The sequence below is a fragment of the Balaenoptera borealis genome, assembly GCF_965194805.1.
Source record: "Balaenoptera borealis genome assembly, chromosome: 9".
Taxonomy (NCBI): Eukaryota; Metazoa; Chordata; class Mammalia; order Artiodactyla; family Balaenopteridae; genus Balaenoptera; species Balaenoptera borealis.
The window spans coordinates 16,272,384-16,291,154 of record NC_138873.1 but is presented as its reverse complement, the minus strand read 5'-3'; the positions used below and the strand labels follow the sequence as shown (position 1 = coordinate 16,291,154).

At 37.1% G+C, this 18,771-nt stretch overlaps 1 protein-coding gene across 2 annotated transcripts in view; it reads right to left on the bottom strand.

Annotated features, from left to right (window-relative positions):
* The window catches only part of KATNA1 (katanin catalytic subunit A1), a 36,424-nt gene that overhangs the window by 3,025 nt on the left and 14,628 nt on the right, over positions 1–18,771 (bottom strand). For both annotated transcript variants that reach the window (XM_082405519.1, XM_082405520.1), the window contains exons 5-10: positions 9,646–9,767; positions 7,937–8,042; positions 6,611–6,769; positions 1,335–1,461; positions 688–822; positions 184–310 (exon numbers count right to left, since the gene is read on the bottom strand). In XM_082405519.1, the coding sequence (XP_082261645.1) occupies positions 184–310; positions 688–822; positions 1,335–1,461; positions 6,611–6,769; positions 7,937–8,042; positions 9,646–9,767 (776 nt within the window). The remainder of the gene's footprint in view (positions 1–183; positions 311–687; positions 823–1,334; positions 1,462–6,610; positions 6,770–7,936; positions 8,043–9,645; positions 9,768–18,771) is intronic.

The window sequence follows — 18,771 nt, the reverse complement described above, 5'->3', positions numbered from 1 at the left end:
GCTGTTAGCTAACACTAACTTAATACCAAAACTTGTGTCTCTGACTAGATTATAATGTGGGTCTTTATTCTTCATCTATCTTAATTCAGCATAAAAACTTCATAATAGAAGTTTATACCCACAAAAACCTATGCTTCAAAAAACAAAGAAAAAAAACACCTATGCTTCCAAAATAATTCATACCTGCACACGTTGGTAATGTCCGCACCTGAATAACCTTCCATGTTTTCTGCTATACTTGCAAGGTCAACATCATCAGCCAATTCCAGCTCACGTAGACTTATTCGTAATAGCTCCTCCCTGCCTTTTGCTATTGGTGGAAGCAAATTTAAAAATATAAGCCTTCAACATAAACAATGTTTTATTTTTCTCCAGTCTACTTTGAGAAGTTGTTTTCCAATTCTTAGAGCTCATTTGCTTAAAAAATTTAAGACCTATTCTTATTGTATTTACTCTTAAATTTTAATTAATTAATTAATTTTTATTTTTTAAAATTGAAGTATTTCATTGAATGTTAAATTTCCTAGTATCAAGGCTTTAGGCTCCAGATATAGCCAAACCAGTTAAAATAAGGAAAGACATCCTACATTTGTCTTTTAAAGGAAAGTTAATTAATACCAAATTTTAAAATTTCTAAGCAAAACGACCTAAGAGTTAACATGACCTTTCTGATTCAAATAAAGATACCTGATGGTAATGGAATATAGATTCTTTTTTCAAGACGTCGTCTTAAAGCCTCATCAATATCCCAGGGAAAATTAGTAGCTGCCAGAACCATAACCATTTTGGAAGGGTCATCATTTTCAGAAGCACCTCCAACACCTTGAGGAAGGATAAGAACACAGTAAAAAAATAAAAAACAAAGCTCAACTACTTAAAGATCATCAAATATTTAGCACAACATTAAAAGCAGGGTAATCATCAAGCCTCCCTAAGACTTATAAAGCTAACTGGTACGTATGTGAATTTGTGGTCCAAGAAAAATGAGTTTTTGCAGTGTGCAAAAAATAGGACTCAAAATAGATTTGATCAAAAGACTAGTTCAGCACAACTACATAGCAATTTAAAAAATTCTTCAAAACCATACATATCCCTCTCTAAGGCCAGTTAATCGGCATCTATTTCAATTTCATGGCTAAAAATGAGATCAGTGTGTATGACAGAGGGTGTCCTGTGAATAAACAGCCATAACTGCTGGTGTGTCACCACTGTCAGTGCCCCCAGTTTACCGCCGGCAATCTCCAGGACCTACTGGCCAGCCCCGCGTCACTGGGGCTGTGTGGGTCAGCACTGTGAGTGGGGCTCGCTCAGCTCACGCAGAGACACTCGCATACCGTCCATCTGAATCAGCAGCTCGGCTTTCACCCTTCTGCTTGCCTCGTGCTCTTCGGAAGTCCCTCTGCGGCTACAAATGGAATCTATCTCATCAATAAATATGGTGGCTGGAGAGTAAAATCGAGCCTAAAGGGAGAAGCCATGCAACACGAGGTTTTTATTTCATGGAAAAGTCATGTATAGTTTAACAATCAGAAAAGAGCCGTGGAGCCTGCCACCCTGTGCATCGCGCCCCCTTTGCCTAAGACTGGGGAGAGAGGATAGAACGGGAACAGCTAAGATACAGCTTCCAGTATAGACCTATCATACACTTAAATCTTACGTGGCAATTTTTTATACTCTTCAATACTATAACTGATTATATTCAACATGTATTTGTTTATGAGTCATATAAATACAGGATTATCCTGTACACTACAATAATATGGACAACAGTGGTGGAAAGACATTTACAGATACTGACAAGTGTTCTAAAGTTCTAGAAAAATTTTTGTTAAAGAGAAATTTTTGTTTGTTACCTTAAATAAAATCACATAGATTCCCTCTAAGGGATTCTAATTAAATTGCCATTTTTCATTTGACTAATACAAGTACAGCTGAACCTTGAACAACTCGGGTTTGAACTGCATGGGTCCACTCATAATGTGGATACTTTTCCATAGTAAATACTACGGTACTACACAGTTTGTGGTTGGTTGAACCGAAGGATGTAGAGGAACCGTGGATACAGAGGGCTCACTATAAGTTATATGCAGATTAACCTTCACGTTGTTCAAGGGTCAACTGATTTTTATCCTCTTAAGTTGTCAATTAGAGGTCAATTTAACGGCCTCAGTTTTTTTTGTTTGAGATAAAATTCATATACCATAAAATTCACCACTTAAACCATTTTAAAGTGACGATTCAGTATTTAGTATATTAACAATGTTGTGCAACCATCATCACTATCAAATTCCAGAACATTTTCACTGCCCTCCAAAAATAACCCATACTTCCCTCCCCCTAGCCCCTGGTAATCACAAATCTATTTTCTGTCTTTATGCATTTACCTATTCTGGACATTTCAAATAAATGGGATCATACAATATGTGGCCTTTTGTGTCTGCCTTCTTTCACTTAGCATGTTTTCAATGTTTATCTATATTGTAGCATGTACAGTACTTCACTCTTTTTTTTGTCTGCATTGGGTCTTCGTTGCTGCACGCAGGCTTTCTCTAGTTGCGGACAGCGGGGTCTATTCTTCGTTGCAGCACGCGGGCTTCTCATTGCAGTGGCTTCTCTTGTTGCAGAGCATGGGCTCTAGGCACGCAGGCTTCAGTAGTTGCGGCATGCAGGCTCAGTAGTTGTGGCACACGGGCTTAGTTGCTCCGCGGCATGTGGGATCTTCCCGGACCAGGGATTGAACCCGTGTCCCCTGCATTGGCAGGTGGATTCTTAACCACTGCGCCACCAGGAAGTCCCAGTACTTCATTTTTTTTTATGGCTGAATAATATCCCCCAAGTTTATTTTTGTACCTTAAATGCATTTCTTCCCCAAACCAAAGGACAGGGAAGATTGATCCATTAACTAATAGATCTAGTCAAGTATCATCTAGTAAACAGCTGTGTAAGACTCAATAGTATCACCCGTTTCTTAAGGAGACTGAAGAGGCATTTAATTTTATTTACTTATTGTTCTTTTTGTTTTTAGTAGACTTTTTCTTAATTGGAGTATAGTTGATAAGCATTTTATTATAGTAACTAATGTTTATTGTTAATCATTTTCTAACCAAAATATCCAAACTTACAAAATCATTGCACAAGAAAGCTGGAACGTAAATGATGGCAAAGATTTCTCAAAACAGAGCTTAAGTGATCAAACAGCATTTTAAAGGTTCTTCTAAAAATGGAAGTCCACAATGGCAAGTGAACATTACAGATTTGAACACGCAATTGTACTGGGTCCATCAATTCTTTGGACCATGAGGTTATAATTCAGTATCCTCTAAGAGGTGATTAACTGTGTTGAAAGCACAGTGCTTCCAAAGTATAGATTCAGTTTTAGTCTGTTCACTTGGAAAATCCTATAGTTAAATCTCACTTTCTTTTCTAGTTAAAAACTTGAATTCTAAGTCATCTATTGCCTCCAAAGGGATAGTAAGATAATAATAATAATGGATGGACAATAATACACTTTTTAAAATTTATTTATTTTATTTATTTATTTTTGGCTGCATTGGGTCTTCGTTGCTGTGTGCAGGCTTTCTCTAGTTGTGGTGAGCAGGGCCTACTCTTCGTTGCAGTGCGCAGGCTTATTGTGGTGGCTTCTCTTGTTACAGAGCATGGGCTCTAGGCACGCAGGCTTCAGTAATTGTGGCATGCAGGCTCAGTAGTTGTGGCGCAAGGGCTTAGTTGCTCCGCGGCATGTGGGATCTTCCCGGACCAGGGATTGAACCCGTGTCCCCTGCATTGGCAGGCAGATTCTTAACCAAGAGCCCTAATAATACATTTTTAATAAGGTATCCCTACTTGGATCTTAGGTACTGTGTACAAAAAATTTTGTACTTTCTTTTCAAGAAACGGACAGAAGGAGAAAAAAAAAACTGGATGGAGGGAAAGAAAGAAAAAAGCAAACATGCAAGAAAATTTATAACTGAAATTCTAGCCAGCAACCATCTACCAACAGAACCAATAAGAAAAATTAAATTTCAAGCAAAAATTACTAGACTGAGTCTTCCCAAATACTGAGGGTGTGTAGAAAGGTCTGACTTAAAGCAGAGGCTATGTGACACATTTAAAATTGGCTTTGGATGACCTGAGAAAGTAATGTAGAGAGACTTGGAGAGGAAACCAATTGTTTCTGCCTGCACAGCAGGGCTCCTTCTGATAACAGAAGCTCCCTTTTTCATTTGTAAATCATCTCTTTCTCATTCTTATTCCATTACTTCAAGAGAGGCCAACTCTGCTGGAGTCCCAGGAGGGTCCAGGCATAAGCATGTGACTCAAAAGAGACCAAACATTAATCTCTGGAATTTTGCTGGAACAACTGAGATTGTTGTTCATTTGATTAGATTTCTGACACTTGAAAATGAAAGTTCCTGACAATACAACAAAAACTATACAATTAAGTTTTTATATGTGTTTGTTACCATGTCATGTGAAAAACCCTGGACAGACTTTTATAATATTTAAGTGGCCTTATTCAAAATACAGGCCCTGAGGAATGCTCACTTTGAGATTCGGGGGGAGGGGCACTCAAGAGAGAGGCAGTCATCTGTAGTCAAAACCAAGATTTGAGAGGCAGTACAATTTTACTCGAGAAAGTCCATATGATGAACAGAAGAAAATCAAGGTGGTTTCAAATGAGCCATAACCAAAATTCAGACAGGCAGAAGCTCCAATCTGCAGGCACTGGTTTGTGGCTGAGCCGCTGCTCAAGTGGGCAACTCAGAGTAGCGCGCTCTAGATAAGCCAGGATTTATTTAAAGATGGTTAAGATTTTCCTAGGCAATACCAGGGAAGCCAGTAAAAAAGTTGTTTGATATATTTTTATAAACTGCAGTATACAAAAATGTTGCAAATTACCACTTTGTAAGAGGCTTTCCCTCATAGAAGAAAATAGTCCTTTCTCCTTAATATAAAACCCTACATTAAAAAAAAATATCAAGTAACTCTTAAGCAGTAACAGTTAATATTTATGAGTCCTTATGAGTCAGGCTCTGTATTAAGCAGTTTACATGTATTGGCTGATTTCACCCTCCAAACATTACAGAGGTAGGTCCTAAATTATTGTCCTCCTCTTATAGATAAAGCAACTGAGGGACAGGAGAGGAATTTTCCCACAGTTAGCCATCTAGGAAAGTGACAGAAGTGGGATCTAAACCCAGGCCACCTGACTCTAAAGACGCCACACTTAGCCATTCACCCTATTTACTTTTTTTTTTTTTTTTTTTCTTTTTTGGCATGCGGGATATCTTAGTTCCCCAACCAGGGTTTGAACCTGTGCCCCCTGCAGTGGGAGCGCAGAGTCTTAACCACTGGACCATCAGAGAAGTCCCCATTCACCCTATTTAGCTTACATTTTTTAAAATAAAATTTTAAAAATATTTATTTATTTATTATTTTTTTTGGCTGCTCCGGGTCTTAGTTGCGGCATGCAGACTTCTTAGTTGCGGCATGCATGCGGGATCTAGTTCCCCGACCAGGGATCGAACCCAGGCCCCTGGCACTGGGAGCGTGGAGTCTTACCCACTGGACCACCAGGGAAGTCCCCTAGCTTACATTTTAAAAAAGCCTAGTTATTCTGGAATACTGACAATATAATTTTACCCCTGAAGCAAATAGCAAGCTAATTTTTCAAAATGATCTAAGAGGTTCTCCATTAGATTCCTATTGTGGGATGGACTATTAATAATCCATAAGAACCTGTCAGAATTTACATCCTGCCTTATGAATTATCGAAGTTGAAGGAGAAAGAAAATGGGAACTGAAACAAGAAGAAGCCTTTACAGAAAACAGATAACATGAAATTGTGAGGGGTTTTGTTTGTTTTATTCTCAGCCTAGGAAGGAAGATCTGGTATAATATTAGCATGGTCACCTAAGGTTTTGTCCACCATGACCAGGAATGTAAATCTTTTTCACTATCTATATAATAAACATAACTCTGTCCTTATGCATATAACTACACAATTTCTTAAATGAAGTAAGACGGAAATAGTAAGTGAAACTTAAAGTCTGAAGTCTAAAAAGCTGTTGAATTCAACCTAAACACTCAACCAGAACTTGTTGAATTACATTTCTTCTACTGATACTCAGATGAGTGGCAGTGGAAGAAGGAAAAAGAAACTCAAAGAAGCGAAGAACTTAATCCAAAGACTGGTTAATTAAACTCAGGGTATTTGATACAGTTAATAGATTGGAGGTATCTCAGTTCCATATCTACTTATGATTTTCACCTTTTCTCATTATTGTTCTAATACTGCATTTACTATAACTAAGCCTGATTTAAAAACCCTAATAATTTCACATTCCTATAGCAGATCAGTAATGCAGATCCCGTAACATGAGCATGTCCATAAGCTAACAGAGACAGCCCTTCCTCCAGAGAAAAGGAGTCAAAGAGAAAAGCAAGTTATTCATGTTAGTAATGAATAAAAATTTTCTACCTTCAAGAGCAGAGGAATGACACTCTGGGCACAAAAGCATCCTGCCTAGCGATTCTACACGCTGTAGTTACAACTCACTTTCTCCCCTTCTAGAGGTAAAGAATCATTAGGGTTGGCTCAAGCATTCACCATTTCAAACAGAAGACGAACAAGCTTCTCAGACTCTCCTCTGTATTTGGAAGTCAGAGTTGATGAAGAGACATTGAAGAACGTTGTCTTGCACTCAGTAGCTACTGCTTTAGCAAGGAGGGTCTTTCCTGTGCCAGGTGGGCCAACCATCAACACTCCCTGTTGGGAATATAATAGCATCAGCGAAGGATTTATGTGCCATTGTTCTAATTCACAAGAATTCCATTACTAAGGATCAATTTTCAACCAACTTACACATAATATTAAGACAAGTAAAAGACAAAGATAAACAGAAGGATACTTTATCACAAATTTGCTTTTTCCATTATAAAAGTAGGGTAACTACACATTATTAAAAAATTGGAACTAAGAGATGAGAAAAAATATAATCAATATTATAGTACTGATATAGTATCATACCCTAACACAGGTACTATTAGTATCTGGATATATTTCCTGCTAGTCTTTTTGCTCAAATTAGTTTTTTTTTTGTTTTTTTTTTTTTTACATAGCTGTATGTCTATAATTTTGTATCTTGCTTATCACTTAACCTTTCAAGAATTTTTAAAAATAAGTACAGAGTTAGCCATTAGCACATTTCCCAAACCCAAGACTTTTATGGACAGTCTCTTTTCATATCAGCCCATGACTTTTAAAAAGTACTCATTAGATACAGATATACCTTATTAATTTCTTAAGAACAATTCCAAGAAATACAGATGTAAGTTCTGCAACACAACACGTAAAATGGAGTATTTTTGCATTAGGTGACCTGTTCATATTTGCAAATATAAGCTCATTATAAATCTGCTATGTGTCCAACTTTCCAAATACCACATTGTACCTATTCCTTTTCTTTTAGTAAATTTATTTATTCATTCATTCATTTATTTATGCTGCGTTGGGTCTTCGTTGCTGTGTGCAGGCTTCTCATTGCAGTGGCTTCTCTTGTTGCAGAGCACAGGCTCTAGGTGCGCAGGCTTCCGTAGTAGTGGCACGTGGGCTCAGTAGTTATGGCACATGGGCTTAGTTGCTCCGCAGCATGTGGGATCTTCCCGGACCAGGGCTCGAACCCATGTCCCCTGCATTGGCAGGTGGAGTCTTAACCGCTGTGCCACCAGGGAAGTCCTGTACCTATTTCTTATTCTGGAAACCTTGCAGTAGCTCTTGGTCTAAACAAAGTTCTGAATAACACAACATAGTTTAAAATTTTCTTTACCTGCTCTACTTTCTCCTCCCACTTCCCCCAACACAGATAAATATTGGCTTTCTACAGCAATGCACTTGCCATTTGCTTTGATAATGCCGTTATAGTAATACACTTACTTTCCATGGTCTCCTAATGCCTTTGAAGAATTCTGGCATCCACATTGGTAACACCACAGCTTCCTTAAGCAACTTTTTAGCTTCTACTAAATCAGCAATATCATCCCTGAAAGAGAAGATATTTTATCAACAACCTTAGATCACATATTTAACTCTATGTAGTCATTCTTGAGAATCGCTGAAAGCACATGACTTGACGTTGCTGACCGAATGCTAAGCTTCTTCCTAGGCACTAGTGAACTAACACACTGTGACAAGGCCTGCCACACCAACCAGTATGTAGAAAGAGCACAATGTGAATCTTCGATTCTTTTTTAATTTTTAAAAATATTTATTTATTTATTTGGCCGCATCAGGTCTTAGTTGCGGCACGTGGGATCTTCGTTGCCATGTGTGGGATCTTCAGTTGCAGCAGGCGGGATCCAGTTCCCGACCAGGGATCGTACTCGAGCCCCCTGCATTGGGAGCACAGAGTCTTAGCCACTGGACCACCAGGGAAGTCCCTGAATCTTCAATTCTTGGGAGTAATGATTTTCAGCTTGGTGAATGAGAACACAGGTCTACAGGCCTACAATTTAAGTATTATTATGCCATCTCATTTTAAACTTCTGCTCTTAAAATGCTCATTCCATAAATTCCATGATTTAGAAACAATGAGCCCATTAAAAAAACCCATAAAGAATAAAAAGGGCATAAAGCAGACACAGGTTGCGAAACTGCTGCTTTGCCCCCAACCCTATCAAGAGGTAGACACCAAGATTAAAGAGTATCATAGAGATTGCCGTGACGTCATCTCCAACCACTGGGACACTACTACTACTACAACAACCGGTACATGTGGCATGATAATATATTATGATATATGACAGGATAATATGTTTTAAAATATCCCTCAAAACTATACCTAAAAATAATTAAAGTTTTAACAAAAAACATATAACAGAATGTACCTAACTTTGTGGGAAAGGGAGATTTATAACTCATTGTGATAAATTACAGTTCTTTGATTAGATATAATATTTATTTTTATTTTTTTAATTGAAGTATAGTCGATTTACAATGTTGTATTAGTTTCAGGTGTACAGCAGGGTGATTCAGTTAGACATACAACTATATCTATTTTTTTTTTTTCAGATTCTTTTCCCTTAGGTTATTCCAAAGGGATTCTTTTCCCTTTAGGTTATTACAAAATATTAAGTATAGTTCCCTATGCTATACAGTAGGTCCTTGTTGGTTATCTATTTTATATGTAGCAGTGTGTATATGTTAATCCCAAACTCCTAATTTACCCCTTAGATATAACAGTAATAAAGTTAAGAACCACTGCTCTAATAGGATATAAAAGCAACATATCTTGTATAAACCTAAAGATAACAAGCAATACACGTGCATAAGAATGACTGCCATTTTACCACTGGAGAATGTCCCAAAAAGAAGGTGTAATTTCTGTGATCTTGTTCCCATTCTGTATGTAGAATTTTTAATTCAATAAAAATTTTATTATTATTTATTTATTTTATTAAATTAAAAAATCTCAGACAAAAACTGGTACAGCCTGAACCAAAGTCAAGTTTTTCATTATGTGTCATGCTCACATTGTATGTCCTCAGGTTCTATCCTCAAGGACTGATCTTCAGTACATGCCCACATTTGTTCCATTTTCTGTTCCAAAAAGCAACATCCAATTATTTTGTTGTGATATAACTTACCATCGAACATTGGGATTCTGAGAAATTATATCTCTTTCCAAAGCTTCTACTAAGTCCTTATCGTATCCAGTACTATCAAATTTATTTGTCTCTGGTTCTGTAACTGCAGCAGGTGATTTGTTCTACACAAATAGAGAGAAAAAACAAGAGCTTTTGATTGACTCAAAAATTATATTTTGTTTCTATGAGTCAGAAACAAAGATTGGACTCAAGTGACATTTTTAAAAAGCTAATGTAATAGTACAAGTAATAAGGATAGAATCAAAGACTATAAGTCATCCTTCAACATCAACATCAGAGTTTCATACTGAATTTTTATTTTTACATAAAAAGTATGACAATGGTATTAAAGAAAAATAAAAATATTATGCATATGAACTGACAATAGTAAAAATTAATATTGAGATAAACTGTAGTCCCTAGTGAACATTAGATATGTATGGCATTTAACTCAAAGCTTTAGAAGAGATAAGGTTATAGACAGATGGTTTATTTAGCTAAGATTATGGGTCAATCTTTAACACGTACTCGGTCCCCATTGATGCTCCCAAAACATCCCTTTTCACTATTCCCACATCCCTCCAAAATACACCTCAGTCCTTCAGAGAGATTCTCCCTCCCACCCTCTGTGATGACAGTCATTAGGGCCGCAAGCTGCACACTAAAGCACTCCAAGGCACAACAGCGAACTCACAGGGCACTGCGGGATTTTTCAGGTTTTTGAGGGAAGTACAAAAACACCTGTTTGAACATGGGGTGAACTACCAGCTCGAGGTAGTTCACAGTTTCTATGTTAAGACTGCTGCATTCCTTTCAATAACCCCTTATTTTTTGTGAAGCTGGATTTTTGGCAGCTGCTGTGATAAAACATATACTGGGAAAAATCAATGTGGAAGAGGAATGACAGTGGAATGTCCACTATGACTCCAAGGTCTGAGAAACTGTACAGTGTCCAAAAGGTGTTGTTGGGACATAAACAGTTGTTTTAACCAAATTTCAAATGGATGGGTATTCTTTTTGTCCTAGAGGTGCTGTGAAAAAACTGCTGAGACAGTCGTGAATTTTATAAGCCAAGAAAATTTATGAAACTATATTGGTGTAAATAATCATTTACTTGGTCTTGTACTAGGATTGTTACCCCATCTCCAAAATTCATAACATTTTTTTGCCCATAACATGATGATTTCTTTGTCACTGGTGCTGTCTAAAGTCAGTACGAATGTCTAGACTTAACCAATATTTATGATATTCAAAGTCTTACACTAGATGACCAAATAAGTGCCTGTCTCACAATGTACATATTTAGTATCCAATAGGAATATTAAAGATTCAAGGAAGGTGTTGTATAACATTTAGAAGAGGAGGTTATCTTTTCTTCTAAGTATTTATGAAGTTGTTATTCATTCACAGATACTTACCAAGAATCTATTCTGTACGAGCAGCTGTGGGGGATAGAAAGAAGACACTGTCCCTGACTATTAGAAACTTAAACTGCAAGCCCAGGGAAACACAGATATAAGGCACTTTATATCAACAGTTCTCACCTTATTTTCTCTCATAGAACACAGTGCTGAGGGAATGTTTGCAGACAAAGCAAAACAAATTTCAGATAGGCAGAAAGGAGAAACAATTCTATAATAGGTCGGCCAAGGGGAGCTATGGAATTTCAAATTTTGACATTTCTAAGGGAAAATACTAACAACTACCAGGAGGTAAAAGAAAGCAGTAGAGAGGTTAAAAAAGAATGTAGACTCCTTTTTGGTGCTCAAAATAAATTTGACATAAATTTGACAACTTCGACAAAATGGATCACTATTTGAAAAACACAAACCACCACAACTCAACTATTATGAAAAAGACCATTTAAACAGCCCTTCAACTTCTAGGGAAATTGAATTCATAATTTTAAAACTTCCAAAAAAGATATCCAAGCCCAGATGGTTTCACTGGAAAATTTTATCTGACATTTAAACAAGAACTACCAATTCTACACAATCTCTTCCAGAAGACAGAATGAACATTTTTCAATTCATTTTATGAAGCTACTATTACTGTGATACCAAAATCAAAGAGAGCTAAAAAAACAAAACAAAAAAATTATAGACCAATATCCCTCATAAATATAGATGCAAAAATCCTTAACAAAATATTACCAAATAGAATTCAGTAAGATATAAAGAGAATTATATACCATGACCAAGTGAGGTTTATTCCAAGGATGCAAGGCTAGTTCAAAATTCAAACAATAAATAAATCAATATAATCCACATAATAACAGGCAAAGAAGGAAAACTACACGATCATGCAACAGATGCCAAAAAGCACATGACAGAACTCAACATCCATTCAGGATAAAGGGGAATTTCTTCAACTTGGTAAGAAGCACACAAAAAAATTCTACAGCTAACATTATATTTAATGATGAAACACTGAATGCTTTTCCTACTACGATCAGGATGTCCACTTTCATCACACTTATTCAACATAGTGCTAGAAGTTGTAGCCAGTGTAACAGAGCAAGAAAAGGACATATACACATACAAATCCAAAAGGAAGAAATAAAACTGTTCTTTTTCAGATGGCATGATGTTTACCCAGAGAATTCCAAGGAATCTACAAAAATTCTCCTAGAATTAATAAATGACTTCAGCAAGGTGGCAGGATACTAAATATTCATAACAAGTCAATTTTATCATTAGGGAAATGCAAATCAAAACCTCAGTGAGATACTAGTTCACACCATTTGGATGGCTATTACAAAACTAAAACAAACTAACTAACTAAAAAAACCACACACAGAAAATAACAAGTGTTGGCAGGGACTTCCCTGGTGGGTTAAGAGTCTGCCTGCCAATGCAGGATACACGGATTCGATCCCTGGTCTGGGAAGATCCCACATGCCATGGGGCAACTGAGCCTGCGCTCTGGAGCCCACAAGCCACAACTACTGAGCCTGCGTGCCACAACTACTGAAGCCCACGCGCCTAGAGCCCATGCTCCGCAACAAGAGAAGCCACTGCAATGAGAAGCCTGCACACCACAACAAAGAGTAACCCCTGCTCACTGCAACTAGAGAAAGCCCGCGCACAGCAGCGAAGACCCAACGCAGCCATAAATAAATAAATTTATTTTTTTTTTATTTTTTATTTTTTTTAATAAATTTATTTATTTATTTATTATTTTTGGCTGCGTTGGGTCTTCGTTGCTGCACGCGGGCTTTCTCTAGCGAAGACCAGAGGCTACTCTTCCTTGTGGTGCGTGGGCTTCTCATTGCGGTGGCTTCTCTTGTTGCGGAGCATGGGCTCCAGGCGCACGGGCTTCAGTAGTTGTGGTGCACCGGCTTAGCTGCTCCACGGCATGTGGGATCTTCCCCAACCAGGGCTCGAACCCGCGTCCCCTGCATTGGCAGGCGGATTCTTAACTACTGCACCACCAGGGAAGTCCAATAAATTTATTTTTTAAAAAAAGAAAATAACAAGTGTTGGCAAAGATTTGGAGAAATTGGAACCTTGTGCACTGTTAGTAGAAATGTAAAATGATGCAGCCACTGTGGAAAAGTTTGGTGATTCCTCAAAAAATTAAAAATAGAATTATACACAAATACTTCTGTATATGAATATATATATATATATATACATATATATCTCCAAAAGACTTGAAAGCAGGGTCTTGAAGAGACATTTACATACCCATGACATAGAAGCATTATTTACAATAGCCAAAAGGTGGAAGCAACCAAAGTGTCCTTCGATGGATGACTGGATAAACAAAATATGGTATATACATGCACTGGAATATTAGCCTTAAAAAGGAATGAAATTCTGACACATGCTATCAAATGGATGAACCCTGAAGACATTATGCTAAGTAGAAAAAGCCAGTCACAAAAGAACAAATACTGTATGATTCCACTCATATGAGGTACTTAGAGGAATCAAACTCAGAGAGACAGAAAGTAGAATAGTGGTTGCCAGGGGCTGTGGGCAGGGGGAAGGAACAGGGAATGCGATATTATGATTTATAATGAGAAATACATACTTAGTTTTAGTCCTATTCCTGGCATATAACCCCTAAAACCCTTATGATTTCCTAACTGATAAGAGCAATGGAAGCATCTTTTGTTATAATATTCAGTTTTTGTTCCTAGCTCCTGAAATAGATCCAGAGCAGTAAAGGTAAAGAGGTGTTTTTTGTTATTCATAACAAGCCCCTTCAACTCAACCTGAGTTTACGTTAATGAGGTGATTTTTGGAAAGCCCCTAGTTAATCATAGGATGGGGACTGTTGCCAGGGGAACCAAACTTGTGATTAGAGGGCTGGAACTTACAGTGCTACCACACAACCTCTGGGGAGAAAGAGAGGTTGGAGGTTCAATGAATCACCAATGGCCAATGATTTAATCAATCATACCCACGTAATGAAGCCTCCACAAAAGCCCAAAAGGATAGGGTTTGGTGAACATGCGGAGGTGCTAGGAGGGTGGCGTGTCTGGAGAAGGCATGGAAGCTCTGCGTCCCTTCCCACATACCTTGCCCTGGGCTTCTCTTCCATCTAGCTGTTGCTGAATTGCATTCTTTGTAATAAACTGGTAATCTAGTAAGAAAACTGTTTTCCTGAGTTCTGTGAGCTGCTCTAGCAAATTATCAAACCCAAGGGGGGAGTTTTGGTAACCTCTGATTTATACCAGTTGGTCAGAAGCACAGGTGACAAGCTGGACTTGCAACTGGCATGTGATGTGGGGGCACCCTGTGCAACTGAACTCTTAACCTGTGGATCTGATGCCAGTTGAGTTACACTGTAGGACACACAACTGGTGTCAAAGAACTGCTTGATGTGGAAAAAAATTCCTACACATTTGGAGTACCGAAGTGTTTTGTAAGTAGCAAGCAGAAAGAAAAATAGAGTTTTCCTTATCAGGGAGTTATTGTTTAACGGGCACAGAGTTTCAGTTTTGCAAAATTAAAAACGTTCTGTGGATGTATGGTGGTGATAGTTCCACAACAATGTGAATGTACTCAATTGCACTTTAAGAACTGCATACTTAAAGATGGCTAAAATGGTAAATTTTACGTTATACATATTTAAACCACAATTTAAAAAAATTTTTTAAGTCACTTGTATTTCTATATACTAGCAATAAATATGTGGATACTGAAATAAAAAATACAATACCACTTATACAATCACTTAGAAAAGTGAAATACTTAGGTTTAAAATCTAACAAAATATATGCAAGAGCTGTATGCTGAAAACTACACAATGCTGATGAAAGAAATCAAAGATCTAAAGGAGATAACATGTTCATGGAATGGAACACTCAATGTAACAAAGATCTCAATTTCCCCCAAACTGATACATAGGTTTAACATAATTCCTATCAAAATATCAGCAAGATTCTTTGTAGATGTAGAAAAGCTGCTTCCAAAATTTACATGAAAAAAAAGGAACTAGAATAGCTAAAATAACTTTGAGAAGGAAGAATAAAATGGGATGAATTAGTCTACCCAATTTCAAGCTTACTATATATATAACACAGTATATAACTATACTAACCAAGACTGTGTGGAGTATTGGTTGAGAGACAGATACATATATCAATGAAACTTAATAGAGAGCCCATAAACAGACCCACACAAATATGCCCAAATAATTTTTGAGCAAGGTGTAAAAAATTTATTTTATTGAAGTATATTTACAATGTTGTATTAATTTCTGCTGTACAGTACAGTGACTCAGTTATATATATATATACACATTCTTTTTCATATTTTTTCCCTATAGTTTATCACAGGATATTGAATGTAGTTCCCTGTGCTATAACAAATCCTTTTCAACAAATGGTGCTGGAGCAATTGAACATGCATAGGCAAAAAATGAACCTTGACCTAAGTCTCACACGTTACACGAACATCAACTCAAAACAGATCATGGACTTAGATGTAAAACATAAAATTATAAAACTTTTAAGAAAAAAATAAAAAAATTTTGGGATCTAGGGCTAGGCAAAGAATTACAAACTTGACACCAAAAGCGTAACTTTTAAAAGGAAATGTTGGACTTTATCAAAATTAAAATCTTTTGCCTTGTGAAAGATCCTGCTAAAACAATGAAAAGACAAGCTACACACTTAAAGAAAATATCTGCAAAATACATAACTGACAAAGGACTAGTCTCTAGACTATATAAAGAACTCTCAAAACTCAAGACTAAAAAAACATTCATTTGCATAATGGGCAATAGACTTAAGAGAGACATTTCACTGAAGACACTTGTTTCTGTGCTCTTATTTCCTTTTCTTTAGTCATTTGTACAGCTACTATTTAGAGGAATAGACCAACTCAACATTGAAAGATTGTTAGGATACATTCATAATCGAAAAGAACAGGCTACTTTATGATTCCGGTTACAGTAAAAAAAAAAAAAAAAAAAATCACACAATAGAGAAGGATTAAAAACATATACCATGAGATTAACAGAACTCTGGGTGGGTAAGAATGTGAGTCTGAGTTTTTTTTTTTTCACTTGCTCTATTTTCTGATTTTCTAAGTGAATGGGTAACAAAAGATTTTAAATAGGAAAAAAAAAATCTATTCATTCTTTATGACTTAATGGCTTTATCTCTTCCATGAAGCTTTCTAACTACTACCTTCTCCTTCTAAGAATTCTGCTATTTTTAGTCACTAGCTACTACCAGTTTAGCATCTAATTGTTCTATAATTGTTTGAAATATATTATTCTGATCTCCCCAAATGTAAGTTTCTCAACACTGGGCATATATTACCAACAAAGACACACTGGCTGATTTGGGAAGAAAATCTATTCTATACACTTGTTCTTTGGCTGTCAAGTCCTGAGGATTTTAGCACGTTAAGTCATGTCTACACTCAGCAAAGACACAGATAAGATCTCCTCTTAACGTAGCTGATTTTATGTTTATTTATTATACTTTGTCCTTTTGCCCTATTCTTGAAACAGTAGAGAATCAAAGGGTGATGGAAACACTATATGTTTTAAACTGAAGGCTAACATACTTCCATTGGTAAATAAGAACTTTTTTTTAAAGTGAGCCTCCTTCTGGGGAATTTATTTTTATCCTACTTTTAACCTAATAATTCTACTTTTGCATTTAGATAAATTAAAGAGCATTTTCAATGTAGTCATCAACCTCTAAGATATTTCATTAAAATTTAAAAAAATGCAATGGTGAAACTGTTTAAGTCAATAGCATATATAACAAAAATCTCAGTTACCTGGAATGTTTGGGAAATAATAGCTAACATTTATTGAGCACACACTAGGTAGAAAAAAAAGTTATCTTGGGGCTTCCCTGGTGGCGCAGTGGTTAAGAATCCGCCTGCCAATGCAGCGGACACTGGTTTGAGCCCTGGTCCGGGAAGATCCCACATGCCTCAGAGCAACTAAGCGCATGAGCCACAACTACTGAGGCTGTGCTCTAGAGCCTGTGAGACACAACTACTGAAGCCCACGTGCCTAGAGCCTGTACTCCACAACAAGAGAAGCCACCACAATGAGGAAGCCTGCGCACCACAACGAAGAGCAGCCCCCGCTCGACGCAACTAGAGACAGCCCACGTGCAGCAACGAAGACCCAACACAGCCCAAAATAAATAAATAAAATAAATTTTTAAAAAAAGTTATTTTATTTATCCTACAAAAACTCTATAAGACAGGTGTTAAAGTAATTTTACATATGAGGGGATAAAATTTAGAAAGACCAAGTAGCTTATGGTAATACATCCAGAAACAGCAGGGATGGCGCTTAAATACAAGTCTACCTGATTCCAAAGCCCATACTCTTAATCACTATGCTATATTTTTGAAAAGCTTTATATCTTCCTGTTTTAACAAGCAAATCATATTAATTCAATTTAATTTATCTTGGACAACTGATTTGCTGATTATAGTATCTCAGGTTCTACACATCAATTCTCAGGGTATAAAAGTACAGATACAAAATGAAAAAGGTATAGGACATTGAGCTCTACAAACCACAGATGGTTAAAAGGCTTACAACCCAAACCCTAGATGATAGGCGAGGGCAACCTTGGTATTGATAATACTGCATAAGGCCAGAGGCATTAGCCACCTTCCCCATACCCTTCCTTGTTTCAGGAACTACGATAGAACTGCTGTTGCTGAAAGAACAGAAATACGGGACTACAGAACGATGGTGAGAGGGACTCAAGGGAACTGACTATCCAGATGTGCAATGGCAAATGACCTCCAGAAACGGGGAGGATGGGGAATAAAGGTGATGACACAAAATCAAGAGCTAAATGCACATGTGTATCTATATCAACAAGGAAGGTTATATTTAAAGGTGTGGCTTGGCTGGTTACTGGATGAGGTTCTCAAGCAGAATTACAAAGTTAGATTGCAAATTTAGGAAAAAGATCTTGAAGTACGGGCTGATATGATGTTTTGAAAAGGACTGAATGGGCAGCACTGGGGGCTTTACATTTGCTATAACCCAGTTTTCACTCTGCCCAGGTGGTGTGGAGGGGTCCTTTTGGTACAACAAGCCAACAAGTGAGCCTGTACTTTACCATTTCAGAGACTAGGTATGTGCCTGGGGCAAGGGACTGGGGAGGTGGAAGTAGAGAGGACAGAAACTAGGTTCTCAAGAGTCCCATACGCTTCTTACTGCAAGAGAGCACAGGCCCTCAAATGTTAATTGGTACTGAGATCTTGGTTTATAAGTCTCATTCCTCACTAATAGGAACCAGGGTTTCCTGGAGAAATGGGGTAAATACACGAAGAGCCTGGAACATCCTATTTTGCCAGAAAATGAGGAAATGCTCAGAGAATGGTGAGTACGTGTCAAAAAGACTTAAGATCCAGCTTCAAGGGTCTCCCGCTCCTAAAATCTTGGACAATTTAAGCATCAAAAAGATAGTAATAGATTTTAATTCACTGAATAAGAGTCTACCAGTCCATACTGATAAAATTAAATAAAGGGGAAGAGATAGAGCTTTTTCTTACAGTTCAATGTCACGTAATTAATGTAGAAGAGATAATAGCATTAGAAAATGATTTTTCAATTATCAGAGGAATAACTGCTTCAGGCAAGAATCACTGGATGCTAAAGCAAGTAACTGAAACTTTA